Source organism: Oryctolagus cuniculus, chromosome 8 (genome assembly GCF_051225735.1).
Source record: "Oryctolagus cuniculus isolate XC-2025 breed Fujian yellow rabbit chromosome 8, ASM5122573v1, whole genome shotgun sequence".
Classification (NCBI taxonomy): domain Eukaryota; kingdom Metazoa; phylum Chordata; class Mammalia; order Lagomorpha; family Leporidae; genus Oryctolagus; species Oryctolagus cuniculus.
In genome coordinates this window covers 22,085,694-22,101,941 of record NC_142874.1, presented here as the reverse complement: position 1 = coordinate 22,101,941, position 16,248 = coordinate 22,085,694, and the positions used below count along the sequence as shown (strand labels likewise).

Here is a 16,248-nt window from a genome sequence, read left to right as displayed (position 1 = left end):
CCTAATCAGTTAAGCGTCTGAGAAACTGAAAAACACATCAGAAACTCCAGGTTGTAGGCAGCTACTCCCTTCATTGGACAGACTCTGCTTGTTAGATAGCTTTCCCAGTCTTCAGACTCCATGCTTGCTGTCCTCATCTGAATGCTCCATGTAGAATTATGCTAGCATAGTTATAATTGCCCAAGCATCTTCCAAATAAACCCTGGTTATTCATATAGAATTTTGGCCAGTACAAATCTCCTGCATTTGCCAGATTTGACAGTGTCTTCCTAATGACATCAGAGTTTCCCAAAGAAACTTTATTTGAAATTTTGAAAACCATTCTAGGTGTTTTCCACAATAAGCAAACATTGCTCTTAAAATGAATTAAAAATACATACAAATGCCAAGAAAATTCCATTCTTTTCATTGCCATTCTTTCCCCTGTCTCTTATGCCTTTGCTTCACACGTGGTGTCAGGACTCTGCTATTTGGAGCTGCCTTCATTTTGACTACTGTTGGCATCTTATGTTCATTTCCATTGTACTTAAGCCAATACTCCTAGTTATAGTTACATAGTAACGAGCCCCAGCACAAAGCTCAGCTTGTGAATCTGACTTTGAAAGTGTTGCAGCAGGCAAAGCTAGGTTAGAAGTTTTAAAATGTTGGGCCTGTGTTTGGCATAGCAGGGTATGCTGGGGGTTGGAATGCTGGCGTCGTATATCAGAGCCCCAATTCAAGTCCTGGCTGCTGTGCTGCTGATCCAGCATCCTGTTAATGCATCTGGGAAGGCAGTGGAAGATGGCCAAGGTACTGAGGTTCTTGCCTCCCATGTGAGAGGCAAGGATGATGCTCTTGGCTTCAACCAGGGTCTGAACTGGATATTGCAGCCATTCATTTATGTAGGATCTCTCTCTGTCTCTCTTCCTCATTCATGAACAGTGTGCGTGTATGTGCATGTGTGTCTCGCTCTCTGTGCCTCTGCCCATTGAGCACAGAATTCTCTTTTTTTATTTATTTGAAAGTCAGAATTACAGAGAGAGGAGAGGCAGAGAGAGAGAGAGAGAGAAGTCCTCCATGCGATGGTTCACTCCCCAATTGGCCGCAATGGCCAGAGCTGCAGCGATCTGAAGCCAGGAGCCAGGAGCCTCCTCTGGGTCTCCCATGTGGGTGCAGGGGCCCAAGGACTTGGGCCATCTTCCACTGCTTTCCCAGGCCATAGCAGAGAACCTGGCCGGAAGAGGAGCAGCCGGGCCTTGAACCGGCACCCATACCATATGGGATTCTGGCACTTCAGGCCAAGGCGTTAACCTGCTGCGAAACAGTGCCATCCCTGAGCAAAGAATTCTAAAATCCAAGGTGATGCAAAATACACATGTATTTCAAAATTGTATGGTAAAATCACAAGTATCCAGGTACATTTCTGTAAGGGAAAATTGAATTGTTGGTCATTTCAGCAGCTGTGAAACAAAAATCTGGCAATGCCGTAATCACTACAAAAAATATCCTTACATTCTTTGAAACGCTCAGTACACTTGCTCTTTCCTTACCCTCCATCAATGCTTGGCCACATGTTAAATGGTTACACTTCTGTAATGACTTCTGGGCCCACACGTACATCACTCAGATCATAAAAATATACACTAGGTTAGACAGTCACATGTTTGTGTTGTTTCTGTTGTACATGAAGTTGATGTCATTTTTCAACAAGATATAGTGGTTACCCCTCTGAGGACTTTGGAGTCTGATTTTTGATAAATACCATGGGAATCACCTGGAGAGTTGGTCCAGGCTAAACATAAATACAGTCATGGAGTTGGATTTGCCATTGAGCTCCCTAGAAGCAGAGGTGCAACAGCAAATCGTCTTCACATGATCTCCTTGGCTCACAGTGTGACTTCCACAACATGCCCCGTCTAGTCATCCTGCAGCACAGGGAAAGCCAAGAGAGGACACATACCCCACGTGCATGGAAGTAAGTACCCAGCAGACAAAGCTGCTCCTGAGCCATCCCAGACTTCCCCATCATTCAGAGCTCCACACATACTGGACATACTCCTTGGGAAACAGTCAAAGGCTGTAACTACAGTGGGAGAGTATTGGACGCCAGTGACATAGTCAGGGTATAAGAGGGCTTGGATTTTGTCCGTTTTCTTCACTGTTCTATCCCCAGTAGTCCAAACTGGATATGACATAAATGACTACTCAAGAACTACTAGAATGAGTGAGCAATGTCTGGATTATGAACACAACACTTACTGAGAGGCATTTCCTACACTCACTGCTATTGAAAAGTGTCATGGGCCATATAGTGAGACCAGTGGAAAGAAAGCTAGCAAGGGGATATGAACTGGAAATATAAATCCCACCATCTTCTGGTTATATTTGTAAAGAGTTGATCAATGAGCTAGTGAAAAGGAAAGTAGAATGAGGCTATTAGGAGAGTATTTTGCCCCAGGGAACAGACATAGTCAAAATGTCCAGTCCTTACTTCCTATTTTCTGTGAGTACATGTGTGTATATTTAGTTCATTTGGTTCGGAACCTTTGCTGCTAAGACTTAAAAGGATTAGTCTGAAATCAAAATGTGAAGTATGTATGTTTACATGTCCACAGTGTATAATATGATTTAGGATGACCCATAAGCAGATTTGTCAGTTTGTACTATTTTGCTAAAATATAGGCAAAGAAGACTATATAGATTTGTTTTATATATTTGAATGGCAGAGTGAAAGAGAGAGACACGTATGGGTCTGGCAGTGTAGCGCAGTGCATTTACCTACTACCTGCAACACAGACAACCTGTATGTGCACTGATTTGAGTCCCAGCTGCTTGGTTCTGGTTGAACTTACCACGAATGGACATGGGAAGGCAGCCAAAGATGGCCCAAATACTGTGGTCCCTGCCACTCACATAGCAGAGCTGGGTGGAGTTCCTGGCTTCCGGATTCAATGTGGACATTTGCAGAGTAAATTCGTGTATGGAAGATTCCTCTCTGTCTCTGTTTCCCTCACTGTCTCTCTGTTTCTTTCTCTCTCTCCTCTCTCCCTCTCTCCCTCTCTCCCTCTCTCCCTGTGTGTGTGTGTGTTTCAACTCCATCTTTTACATAAATAAATAAGCTTACAATGACACAAACACACACACATGCTCATACAGAGATGTCAATCTTCCACATGTTTTCTGAGTGGCCCAGGTTGGGCTGGGCCAACCTGAAGCCAGAACCGAAAACTTGTTTCAGGTCTCTGAAGTAGGGCAGAGCCCCAAGTACTTGGGCAGTTACCCACTGCTTTCTCGGGCACTTTAGCAATGTGCTGGATCAGAAGTAGAGCAGCCAGGAATTGAAGTGACCCTCTGATAAGAGTTGATGGCATCCCTGGCAGCAGATTAATCCACTATGCCATAATAACTACCCTCCAAAAGATGATTGAGACAATAAGATGAGGTTTTTCTTCCCTTCCAAAACTTCTCAGACTGTGTACACCTCTAGAGTAAGTCAGAAGAAATGGAAGCACCCGTTTCTGCATGTACACAATGGTGGGAATTAGAGGCCAAACTCTATGGAGGTCACAGTTTGAATGTCTAGAGAAAAAGCGGAGATTAAATGAAATATTGCAATTAAATGTTTTCTTTGTACTTTCTCAAGTCTATATTTGCCAACAAATTGATATAACTTCTTTTTTAATCTCTATAAGGAGTGTCTTCGAGCCTTTCCTGGCACTCTCTTTTCAACCGACCTCTATGATCAGTGGCTGGATGTTCTTGATAAAGGGAATGACGAGGAGGCCAGAGACATCCAGAGGTGATTCTATATAATTGGTACTGCATTCCAGACATGCCTCAGAAGGCAACCGACATAGTCTGAGAAAAAGATTTTCTGCTCTCGAGCATGAACCACTAGAAGAGTGCACATTGTGAAGAGGGTTCTTGTAGTCCCACACACCACAGCCAGAATCAGAAGACATGTAGACTCTACCATTGTCATTGAGTTCTTATTTCTCCCCAAATGTTATTATGGAGTTGTTGATATTGTACACATTCTGAATGTATGACATCGGTGGGGAGGAAGTCCGCTGGTGTCAGAGACATGCTACAAGAACAGTTGACCACTGGTCTGACCGTCATATTGTCAGAAGCAACTAAGTGCAGATCTCTGTGTGTGCTTATAGAATTGAAGTCAGTCAAGCGCTTTTGTATGTATTCATGCCCGGGATGTGTTTGTTCCATCACTGCTTTAGACTCTTGTCTTGAGGCAGCATTCTTGTACTATTACCTTTCAAAGAAGGGCAATGCTTTCAATTAATTGCTGTTGAATTTCCTCAGTAAGCTCTCACCTGAGAACATTCTGTAACACAACATCTGTTTTTAATATACCTGTGTTCAATTAGATATTTACAAAGTTATCCCAAATGAAAACACATTGTGATTTCAGCAAAAAAATCATAGGAATTTTTTTTAAGACTTACAGCTCCTTTTGTCTGTATTTTCATTGGATTATGTCAATGGCATTAAAACTACTGTATTTCCTTTTTTTTATCTACAAATTCCTGAGGAAAATGACTTGTTATAAGACTGCATTTTTTTGTGTTTAGGCTTTTAGCCCATCTGCCCAGAACTAACACAGCTCTCATAAGACACTTGTTTTCATCATTATATGCAATCTCATGTAATGCATCATACAATCAGATGACTACATCAAAGTTAGCTTTGTGCATCACCCCGAGCCTTCTGTGTGTCTGGCGATCTACTTCAAGAAGCCCAGCCCTCGAAGATGAAATAAGGAGAAAGGTAATGAGTACCCTGTTTGTTTGTGTTGGAAAAGTGAAAGTCAGGATTTGCATTCTTGCCAAAGAAGCGAGTGATATCAAAATATTAGCCATTCAACTAGGCCACAAAATATGTTGGTCTTCTAATGAGAAATGTTTTTGGACAAGTTACATAGTATTCTTGGAAGTGTAACTGTCATTTATGAGATAAAACTGGTTCGTATGTGTTACTGTCAAGTGCAAATTTTTGTTAGAATCCAGAATTTCACATTTTTGTGATGTTCACGGTTCACATAGGACTTGTGACTCCTAAATAGGCCAAGTGGAAAAGAGCACCCCATGTTCATCCTTTTGTGTCACAGCTTTCCCTCGTGGAGTTTCTGATTGCAAGTTATCCCAGAATATTTGCAGTTGACCAGAAGTCTAAGAAGAGCTGTATGAAATCCAAAAGAAACATTGGAGAGAGTACCCGGCAAGTCATCGCCACTGCGGGGCAGAGTGCTGCCAGCCCAGGTGAGAGTTCCCTGCGGTGGGATCTTAGGGCCAGCGTGCCAGGTTCTCTGGGAGAATTTCACTCCTTTGCTAAGAACCAGACCGCAAGCCTGCCAGGTGTCACAGGAGAAGCTTGAGTGATGTCCTGTAGCTCAGGGCTAACCCCAAGAGTAATGCCGCCCCTCCCATGACTCCACCTGCTCTGTCTTCACAAGGGTAGCACAGATCAGGAGGTTTTATGGTGTCCTGAGACCAAAGCACAGATAAGATGATGTACTTGACTTACCACGCCACTCTTGCAAATGATGTGTGCATCAGAGAGATCGTGTGTTGATCTAGTCTATGGAACCATTTTCTAACCAAATGTAAGTGTAGCCCTTACAAATGAGAGTGCCTCATGTGCTGAGGAAACGTGGACTTAAAGTAGTATGTGACTTCGCTGCTAAACATATTCAGATGAATGCACACTTTTTCATTATAGGTATTTATGATACAACTAGAAACAGTGTGTGCATAGACAAGTTCATTCTTTGAAATGCATTTCCACATACACTTCTGAGTTACTCTCTCCCATATAATCAGTGTGTTCCTGTTGAAGCATCGGCGAGGCTTGGTACTCTGTGGTAGCTGACACATCCCAAGTCCCAGTGCTCTTTGAAACCCTTTGAAAGGGAATAGTGTTAGGGATGACCAGAAAAGACCTCATGTCATAGAGGCTTCTTGCCAGTGTTCCAAATTTGGTGCCTTCATGTACCAACGTGTCACCTTTGTATGTTGTGTACATAAATAGTACTCAAAGTTAAAAATAAAAACCTTAGAATAAATGAAGGATAGGGATTTGTTTTGCTCAAGAAAGTAGTACATCTATAAATCATTTTTTCATTAATTGTTCTTTCATAAACTTGTCTTCATGATGTCTCAGAAACTGCAAGACAATCTCCAATATGAGTCAATGATGTTATTCTATCCTTGGCTCCCTGTGGAAAACTAATGGGTACTTTTCCAAAGTACAAGATTCTTCATTTAAATGATTTCAAGGATTAAACCTCAAACTTTCAATTCAAAACAAGAATTGGTTTGATTCACAATGAGTATTCAACTTGGGCATCATTTTCTCAGAGACATACTTTGATATACTTAGTTTGATGATGTCTCAGAACTTAAAGAAACCCACATTGGGAGCAAATGATATTTACATTCCAAACCAATTCTTCTCCTGCAATCAGATACTGAAAAGTGACTGAAAATAGACTAACACTACTTTTGTTTTCTCGTCAATGGAAAAGATGACACTGTCACCGGAGTCTGAACCCATTAAAGGTATGGTGTCTGGCCAGAACTTTCCAAAGGAAAAAGAAGTCAAGCTTGAGCTTGTAAAGGGACCACCTGCGTCTTCTGTCCTCGCAATCTGAGTTACTGAAGAGTACCAAGAGCGTGCTTCCTTTAAATGTCCCTAAAATTCCTTTCACCTAACGCCAAAGGATAGTTTATAAAAGGTTTGCGCCTTGTTATCGATGTGCTTGAAATCTTCAGTTTCTTTCCTGGAAGGATAGAATTCCTTGGTAGAAAATTGCCCACGAGGCACCTACCCTAAGACAAACGTTTTGAATCCAGTTATTCTGTAACTGTCTCACAGTTGCAAAATTCAATCATTGATTTTCAAGATAGATTTTCAGTATTTCTGTCCTTATCCTTTTTGCGCCTCTTAAAGTAATTCTCATGTTTTGTATATAAGTGGAATTTAAATAAAAATAAAACACCTGAAATGAATTTAGAAAGGAATTTTCCTGCTCAAAATATTGAAATGGCCAATAGACAGGTGAACAGATGCTCAGGATCACTAGTCTGCAGGGAGATGCAAATCAAAGCCACAATGATTTTTCACTTCAGCCCAGTTAGATGGCTATCATCCAAAACTCAAAAAGCAATCAATGCTGGTGATGATGTGGGGAAAAGGTACCCTAACCCACTGCTTGTGGGAATGTAAACTAGTAGAACCATTATGGAAGACAGTATGGAGATTCCTCAGAAATCTGAAAATAGATCTACCATATGACTGATCCATTCCACTCCTGGGAATGAACCCAAAGAAAATGAAATCAGCATGTGAAGTGTCATCTGTACCCCCATGTTTATTGCAGCTGAATTCACAACAACTAAGATGTGGAGTCAACCCAGATATCCATCAACTGATAATGGAATTAAGAAAATGTGGTATATACACACTGTGGAATACTCCTCAGCCATAAAAAGAAAAGAATGAAATCCTGTCTTTTGTATAGAAATGGATACAAGTGGGGACCATTAAGCCTAATGATACAAGCCAGTCCCTAAAAGACAAATATATTTATTTTCTCTGCTATGTGGCAGGTGATGTAGAATACAAAAAATACTTAGGAATAAAATGGATACTTTGTGATATGATTGCTCTTCTTAGGCCTTGTGTATACTTGTGTGGAACTGTAGTCTTCCGACTTTGTTACTTGTTGAATATATGGTTAGTGATAAATTAAGCCTGTGACTATAGAGTGGACTGAAAGCTTTTCTTTGTAAAACTTAAAGGAAAAGTAGGGAAGAAAAGAGGGGGTTGAGAGAGTGAGAGGGGGAGGGGGGAATTATGATTCTCTTCTTAGAACTGTAGCTGTGAAATACACGAAATCTGTTCTCTTTATATTAGTAACAATTCTAAAAAATGATTCAATTTGTGCAGTGGGTTCTCATCGTATCTATTTTCCTTTTCTTCAGTCTAACACTCTCCCAACTGAGCTATTTTGGCTGCCCCCAGTACGTTTTCTTTTTCTTTTCTTCATGAGGTCTCTGAAACCTCAGGAAAATCCCCTTTATGAGTACATGAAGTTGAGATTTCAGAGTTGATTTTACTTGTACCTTACACTGAGATGAGTCTGTTTTCTGAACATATTCTAAGACAGCTTTAGATTTTTCCACAGTGGAATCAATAAAACCAACATGAGAATCGGATCCAATGTCAAAGAATGTGACTGACCCAAACCCTCCACTTGGCAAAAAGGCTAGGCCCGAGTTTCAGATTGGCCTGTGCGTGCCTTCTGAACCTTGTCTTCTGAGTTACTGAAGAGAACAATTGGTGTGGTTCCTAAGCATGTACTTGAATCTTCCTTGCACTGCCTTGAACGCCTGCTACAAACCAACTTGCCAAAATGTATAATTTTCCTAACTGGAATTGAACTCCTCCATTAATAACTCTCTTGCTAGAGAATGACCAGTGTGACTACCAAACTAAGGCAATGGTTTTGACTTCATATTTTTCTTGACTTGGCTTCCACGGGAACACTGACTATGCCGTTTGCCTTTATTTTTCTTGTGCTTATATTTTCTGGAAGGAAAATTACAGTTCAAAATGATATCCAAGGACAAACAGGAAACATGTAAGAGAATTTAGAATAGGAATCTTTTTTTCTTGAGCAAAAGGAAGTTCACACAGCATTTTCCCATAATGCATGTTTGCATGTATCTCCTTTCATGTGCTTGTATCGTATTTGGATTCAGAATAACTTCATTACCAGTTATCTGATGTTGAGAAGGGTCTGCTGTTGGAAAATGTACTATGATAGGTTTTGTTTTTCCTTCAACATGAAAGTTCACACTTCACTTGGAGTGTGGCACAGTGTAAGATGTGGTGACTGAACAAAATCGTCTACTGGCAAATAATGCCAAGCCCGAGCTGGCCAGGGCCCACATCTGTCTTTTGACCTCTGCATTCTGAACACTGGATGTGTTCAGTTAGCAGAATTACTTAGGATTTCATTTTATGTTCTCTGCCCATCTTTTAATGTGACATTAAGAGCTTCTTTTTCACAAATGTTTGAATGTGTGTTTCCTAACTAGCTTGACATCTTCAGTTTCTGCCTTGGAAGGGCAGATTCCCTTGAAAGAAAATTGCTGATGAGGCACAAACACTGAGACAACCATTTGCTTCTGCTGGAATCATGACTGCTTCACAATCGTACACCAAATCAGCACTCAATTTGCCGAGACTTTCATTTTCTGTATCCTCACACGTTTGCTACCTCAAATCGTAACTCCAAAGTTTGGTAGACTAGTGCTACTCAAATAAAAATAATATATCTGCAATGAATTTAGAAAATCTTTTGTTTAGCTCCAAAAGAATTCCGTCTTTGCATCTTGTACTCATGATATGTATTTCCCTCTCCTTTCCTTCACGAGGTCTCAGAAACCTCAAGGAAATCTCCATGATGATTGCCTGATGCTGGGGTGTTAAATCGTTGCCTTGACCTCTCATAGGGTCTGTTTTCCAAAGTTATCCCAAGACAACTGTAGATTTTTCTTCAATGGATTAAATAAAATCTACCTGAGAATTGGACCCAGTGTCTGGGAGTGTGACTGGCATAAACACTTCCTTCACTGGGCAAGGAGACCAAGACTAAGCATGGAATGAGCCCACCTATGTCATTTGTCCTCTGTCTTCTGAGTTACTGAAAATAACAGTTGTCAGGGTTTTTGAGGATTTTATCCCATCTTTCCTAAAATTCCTTGAAACCTCCTCAAGAACTAACTTGCCGAAATGGTTGAGCAACTTTCCTAACTTGGATTGAAGTCGTCTTTTGCTGTGCAGGAGGGATAAAATGCCTAGAGAGTGAGTCACCCTTGTTGTCTCTATGCCAAGACAGTGGGTTAGCAAAGTGGCACATTTTCCTTGGCTCTCACCGGGATACTGGCCATTTCCCTAATTACTGGATCTTTTCATTTCATCTATGCCTATCCTCTTACTTTTCTGAAAGGGGAAGGGCAATTCTTAGCACAGAAATGAGCTGAGGAAGGGCCCATCTGTATAGAGTCACAGGAATTGGTTCCATAATCACTGGAATCATCAAGACTTGCCAGTAGGACAAGGGGGAGGTCAACTTTGTCTCTCTCAGCACCAAGAACAAGGTCCTGGCTGTCACACTCTCTGGCAAGACTGAAATTGAACTCTCGGTGCACCAAAGATATACAGATAAAGAAACCCATATTCAGCTCAAGCCCAACTTCTATCCTTATGAACTGCAGCAGACTATACCACTGCAACACTCATAGACACAGTTACCATTGATGAATGTTGATGAACGCTGAGAGCCTAGACTCCTAGAGCAGCTTCACTCCAACACAAAGCAAAAATCCAAGTGCTAACCCTGCATTTGGCTAAACCATGAACTCTTTTCAATAAAAACTAATTCATAAAGAGGAGAAATGAAGAAACATTTCTATGCCCAGACATGCTGCTTTTCTCTGACAACTGAGATACTGAATTAGAGAGATGGCATGGTGGTTTTGCATTTTCACCTTTCATCCCTAAATGCTTGGAGCCATCCACCAAATACTGAATTTACCAATTATATGAGGGCAAGGCTAATGGCACTTGAGGTTTTCAGTTGCAGTGAAGGAGGGAAAAGATTAATTCACAGAGACTGTCACCAGGATCCCTAATAAGAAAGTGAACTGGGCATCATATTGTACTTTGTTGGCTCCCTAGCACAACAAATAGACAAATGATAGTTAAAAGAAATTTCATTACATCTGTGACTTACAGTGTTACCGCCTGAAAAGCGATGCACTAATTGAAACATGGAACGAGTGGGTTCCCCAATCCTGCCTAAGACATTTATATTTGTTTTCTATGGAGTTTGAAACCCAACATGACAATCATTTTTTTTTTGCTTCGGCTGGTCTCAGAACCCCGGGAAACGTGTCCACGAAGCATGGCTGTTGCCTGACGTGAAGTCATGGATTTGATCTCTGCTGCTGGAATGAGTGTGTTCTTAAAGCATGCCTAAACACTTTGAGATTTGTCTGACATGGAGTACATGAACCCAACATGAGCCTGAAAGAGTGCCCTGAATGGGACAGGCCCCAATCCTCCACTAGGGAAAAAGACCGGACCAAACAGCGGTGCGGCCACGCTTGCCTTCTGCCCTGTGAGTGAGCACAGAGGAGATTGTGCAGCTGCATAAGAATTTCTCCCACATGGCGGGAGCGTCAACGAGGGAGTGACATGACTAAGCATGTGCTGAACATGGTTCATGAGAACTGGGGTTGGCAGTAGTGTCCTGCAGGGACCAGAGAATTCCTAGAGGTATACTCACGTAGCCCCTCAGAGGGGACTGTGGTCTGGGTGAAATAAGGTTCTTTGCTCCCACTGGAACACCAAGGTGGCACTTGCAAGTTCCTGCATCCTTTCACTTCACATGCTCTTTAACGTTCCGATTTGTTGCAAAGTGATTCCTTCTCAAGAAATAAGTGGCTCTGCTCTCAGGCTGTGAAGGAACCTTGGATATGTGCCCAGGAAGGACGTGTCTCCTGGGAAAAGAGTGCCAGAATGCTAGTCAGGTTAACTGAGATTACAAATTGTACTTCCCATTACACCCAGAGCGTACATACACCACTGGTGCATGAGGGTCTCCACATGGCTTGAGCCCTTTAGACACTGTACAGGTGGCCAAACAAAATGGAGAGAGGGGTGAAATCAAACCATGAGCGACCCAACTACTCGACCCTGACACAGGCCCAAACCCACCCCCAATCCCGCTAGTTTCCCTGGGAAGAGAACCGTCCAGCGGGCCATGGCTGGACTGAGCCCGTGCCGGACATGGTGCTCAGTTGCCATCCTGGAGGGACCAGAGGATTGCTCACCCTGGTTTCCTAGGCGGAGGCAGGTGTGTTGTCGGCAAAGACCCTCACTCAGGCCAAGTGTGTGATGTCTCTTCTTCTTCCGCAGACGCCGAGCCCAGCACCCGGGAACCTGTTCCGGACGTGCCGCTCCCAACCATGACTCCCAGCACCGAAGCTGACCACGACCACGGTAGGGGCCCGTGTGCCTTGTGTCCTCTGCCCCTGGGAGCCCGCTGGGTTGCCGGGGCTCCTTGAGCGAGAACGGGCTTTCCTATTGCCTCCGGGACCGGGAAGGTGTCGCCATGCGATTCCTTGTCCCGAAACGCTGGCCTGTGCTCTGGAGCTGCGGGGACGTCCTCGGGGCTCTGCCCGGGAAGGATGTGCTCCCTGGGGAGAGAGGGGCCGCGGTGCGAGTCAGGCGCTCCGAGACGGGGCCGTGTGTCCTCCCGGGTGCTCTGGTTGGCTGCACGCTGCCTGGGCCTGTCCGCAGGTTGTCCGTTTCTCTGCGTGGTGGTCTGCTGACCCGTGCGGGAGGGGCGTAGGCTTCCCCGCCCCCCACGTCTGCTCCCGCCATGACCCCGGGGGTCTGGTGCAGCACTCCCAGCCCGCATGCCTGGCGTGGCCACGGAGGCTGCGAGTGCAGAAGCCTCATGGGACCCGGCGTGGAGTGCCCCACTGCCCCTGGTGGCCCAGTGTGCGCAGCGGACTTAGGCGCGGGCACGCTGGGCTCCGCGAGGGTGGTGCTCTGTGCCTCTGCCTCTCCTGAGACGTCCTTGCCTTCCTCTTGGCGTTGGCTGGTCTCCGAGCTCCCGGGACAGCGTCCAGGAGGCGTGGCCGCTGCCTGAGGACAAGTCCTCGATGTGCCCTCTGACGCTGGCACGAGCGTGTTCTGGACCCGTGCCGTGCCCCCAGGCAGCTGGGGAGTTGTCTGCCTTGTAGTCCGGCGGGCCACCAGGAGAATCTGACCCAGTGTCCTGGATGGGCCAGTTCCCAGTCGTGCGCTCGCGGGCCCGTCTGTCCTGCGTGCCCTGAGTGGGCGCAGATGAGAGAGGGCGCGGTTGCTCCGTCCGCATTTCTCCCCTCTTGCCCCCATGCGGGGAGCCGTCCAGCGGGGCCTGGCTGGACTGAGCCCGTGCCGGACACGGTGCTCCGTTGCCGTCCTGGAGGGCCCAGAGGATTGCTCGAGGTGTGCCCACCAGGCCCCTCCCCTGAGACAGGGGGCTGGGTGCCGTCAGGTTCTTTCTTGGCTGCCCCTGGAACCCGGAGGTGGCCCTTGCCTGGTTCCTGGATCCTTTCACTTCCCCTTCCTCGTCGCCTTGCCGTGTGGAAGGCAAGGGCCGCTCTTGGCCCGCCAGCCCTGGCCAAGGAGGGGAACCCACTTGGAGGGTGGGGTGGCACCAAGGCCTTGCGCGGCCCAACGCACAAGGGGGGACGGCGCGCCCTGCTGCGGGCCCTCGCCCTGGCCCCGGTGCCACCAGTTTCCCTTGGTCGGGATTCTTTGTGGCCTAGGCAGGCAGGCGCCCGTGCTGTCTCCGCACTGACCTAGGCACCCACCCACATGAGGCGTCGGGAGGTGTGGGGCCGGGAGAACATTGCTCTGCCTGGTTTCCTAGGCGGAGGCAGGTGTGTTGTCGGCAGAGACCCTCACTCAGGCCAAGTGCGTGATGTCTCTTCTTCTTCCGCAGACGCCGAGCCCGGCACCCGGGAACCCGTTCCGGACGTGCCGCTCCCAACCATGACTCCCAGCACCGAGGAGGCTGACCACGACCACGACCACGACCACGACCACGACCACGACCACGGTAGGGGCCCGTGTGCCTTGTGTCCTCTGCCCCTGGGAGCCCGCTGGGTTGCCGGGGCTCCTTGAGCGAGAACGGGCTTTCCTATTGCCTCCGGGACCGGGAAGGTGTCGCCATGCGATTCCTTGTCCCGAAACGCTGGCCTGTGCTCTGGAGCTGCGGGGACGTCCTCGGGGCTCTGCCCGGGAAGGATGTGCTCCCTGGGGAGAGAGGGGCCGCGGTGCGAGTCCGGCGCTCCGAGACGGGGCCGTGTGTCCTCCCGGGTTCTCTGGTTGGCTGCACGCTGCCTGGGCCTGTCCGCAGGTTGTCCGTTTCTCTGCGTGGTGGTCTGCTAACCCGTGCGGGAGGGGCGTAGGCTTCCCCGCCCCCCACGTCTGCTCCCGCCATGACCCACCCCGGGGGTCTGGTGCAGCACTCCCAGCCCGCATGCCTGGCGTGGCCACGGAGGCTGCGAGTGCAGAAGCCTCATGGGACCCGGCGTGGAGTGCCCCACTGCCCCTGGTGGCCCAGTGTGCGCAGCGGACTTAGGCGCGGGCACGCTGGGCTCCGCGAGGGTGGTGCTCTGTGCCTCTGCCTCTCCTGAGACGTCCTTGCCTTCCTCTTGGCGTTGGCTGGTCTCCGAGCTCCCGGGACAGCGTCCAGGAGGCGTGGCCGCTGCCTGAGGACAAGTCCTCGATGTGCCCTCTGACGCTGGCACGAGCGTGTTCTGGACCCGGGCCGTGCCCCCAGGCAGCTGGGGAGTTGTCTGCCTTGTAGTCCGGCGGGCCACCAGGAGAATCTGACCCAGTGTCCTGGATGGGCCAGTTCCCAGTCGTGCGCTCGTGGCCCAGACCAGACCCGGGCTGGTGTGTGGAGCCAGCCACGCGGGCCCGTCTGTCCTCCGTGCCCTGAGTGGGCGCAGATGAGAGAGGGCGCGGTTGCTCCGTCCGCTTTTCTCCCCTCTCGCCCCCATGCGGGGAGCCGTCCAGCAGGGCCTGGCTGGACTGAGCCCGTGCCGGACACGGTGCTCCGTTGCCGTCCTGGAGGGCCCAGAGGATTGCTCGAGGTGTGCCCACCAGGCCCCTCCCCTGAGACAGGGGGCTGGGTGCCGTCAGGTTCTTTCTTGGCTGCCCCTGGAACCCGGAGGTGGCCCTTGCCTGGTTCCTGGATCCTTTCACTTCCCCTTCCTCATCGCCTTGCCATGTGGAAGGCAAGGGCCGCTCTTAGCCCGCCAGCCCTGGCCAAGGAGGGGAACCCACTTGGAGGGTGGGGTGGCACCAAGGCCTTGCGCGGCCCAACGCACAAGGGGGGACGGCGCGCCCTGCTGCGGGCCCTCGCCCTGGCCCCGGTGCCACCAGTTTCCCTTGGTCGGGATTCTTTGTGGCCTAGGCAGGCAGGCGCCCGTGCTGTCTCCGCACTGACCTAGGCACCCACCCACATGAGGCGTCGGGAGGTGTGGGGCCGGGAGAACATTTCTCTGCCTGGTTTCCTAGGCGGAGGCAGGTGTGTTGTCGGCAGAGACCCTCACTCAGGCCAAGTGCGTGATGTCTCTTCTTCTTCCGCAGACGCCGAGCCCGGCACCCGGGAACCCGTTCCGGACGTGCCGCTCCCAACCATGACTCCCAGCACCGAGGAGGCTGACCACGACCACGACCACGACCACGACCACGGTAGGGGCCCGTGTGCCTTGTGTCCTCTGCCCCTGGGAGCCCGCTGGGTTGCCGGGGCTCCTTGAGCGAGAACGGGCTTTCCTATTGCCTCCGGGACCGGGAAGGTGTCGCCATGCGATTCCTTGTCCCGAAACGCTGGCCTGTGCTCTGGAGCTGCGGGGACGTCCTCGGGGCTCTGCCCGGGAAGGATGTGCTCCCTGGGGAGAGAGGGGCCGCGGTGCGAGTCCGGCGCTCCGAGACGGGGCCGTGTGTCCTCCCGGGTTCTCTGGTTGGCTGCACGCTGCCTGGGCCTGTCCGCAGGTTGTCCGTTTCTCTGCGTGGTGGTCTGCTAACCCGTGCGGGAGGGGCGTAGGCTTCCCCGCCCCCCACGTCTGCTCCCGCCATGACCCCGGGGGTCTGGTGCAGCACTCCCAGCCCGCATGCCTGGCGTGGCCACGGAGGCTGCGAGTGCAGAAGCCTCATGGGACCCGGCGTGGAGTGCCCCACTGCCCCTGGTGGCCCAGTGTGCGCAGCGGACTTAGGCGCGGGCACGCTGGGCTCCGCGAGGGAGGTGCTCTGTGCCTCTGCCTCTCCTGAGACGTCCTTGCCTTCCTCTTGGCGTTGGCTGGTCTCCGAGCTCCCGGGACAGCGTCCAGGAGGCGTGGCCGCTGCCTGAGGACAAGTCCTCGATGTGCCATCTGACGCTGGCACGAGCGTGTTCTGGACCCGGGCCGTGCCCCCAGGCAGCTGGGGAGTTGTCTGCCTTGTAGTCCGGCGGGCCACCAGGAGAATCTGACCCAGTGTCCTGGATGGGCCAGTTCCCAGTCGTGCGCTCGCGGGCCCGTCTGTCCTGCGTGCCCTGAGTGGGCGCAGATGAGAGAGGGCGCGGTTGCTCCGTCCGCATTTCTCCCCTCTTGCCCCCATGCGGGGAGCCGTCCAGCG

At 49.0% G+C, this 16,248-nt stretch overlaps 1 protein-coding gene across 25 annotated transcripts in view; it reads left to right on the top strand.

Annotated features, from left to right (window-relative positions):
* Positions 1–12,430, top strand: part of LOC149124908 (rho GTPase-activating protein 20-like) — an 82,164-nt gene extending 69,734 nt beyond the window's left edge. For 9 of the 25 annotated variants that reach the window (XM_089302028.1, XM_089302026.1, XM_089302029.1 and 6 more), the window contains 4 exons: positions 3,672–3,778; positions 4,569–4,764; positions 5,105–5,255; positions 11,986–12,149. In XM_089302028.1, coding sequence (XP_089158154.1) covers positions 3,672–3,778; positions 4,569–4,764; positions 5,105–5,255; positions 11,986–12,134 — 603 coding nt within the window. In that variant the 3' untranslated portion in view covers positions 12,135–12,149. Of the gene's footprint in view, positions 1–1,690; positions 1,955–3,671; positions 3,779–4,568; positions 4,765–5,104; positions 5,256–6,156; positions 6,416–6,520; positions 10,028–10,943; positions 11,359–11,985 lie in introns of those variants that run through there. The other 16 variants (XR_016211634.1, XR_016211636.1, XR_016211635.1 and 13 more) reach the window with 16 other exon arrangements.
* Positions 12,431–16,248: the final 3,818 nt, after the last annotated feature.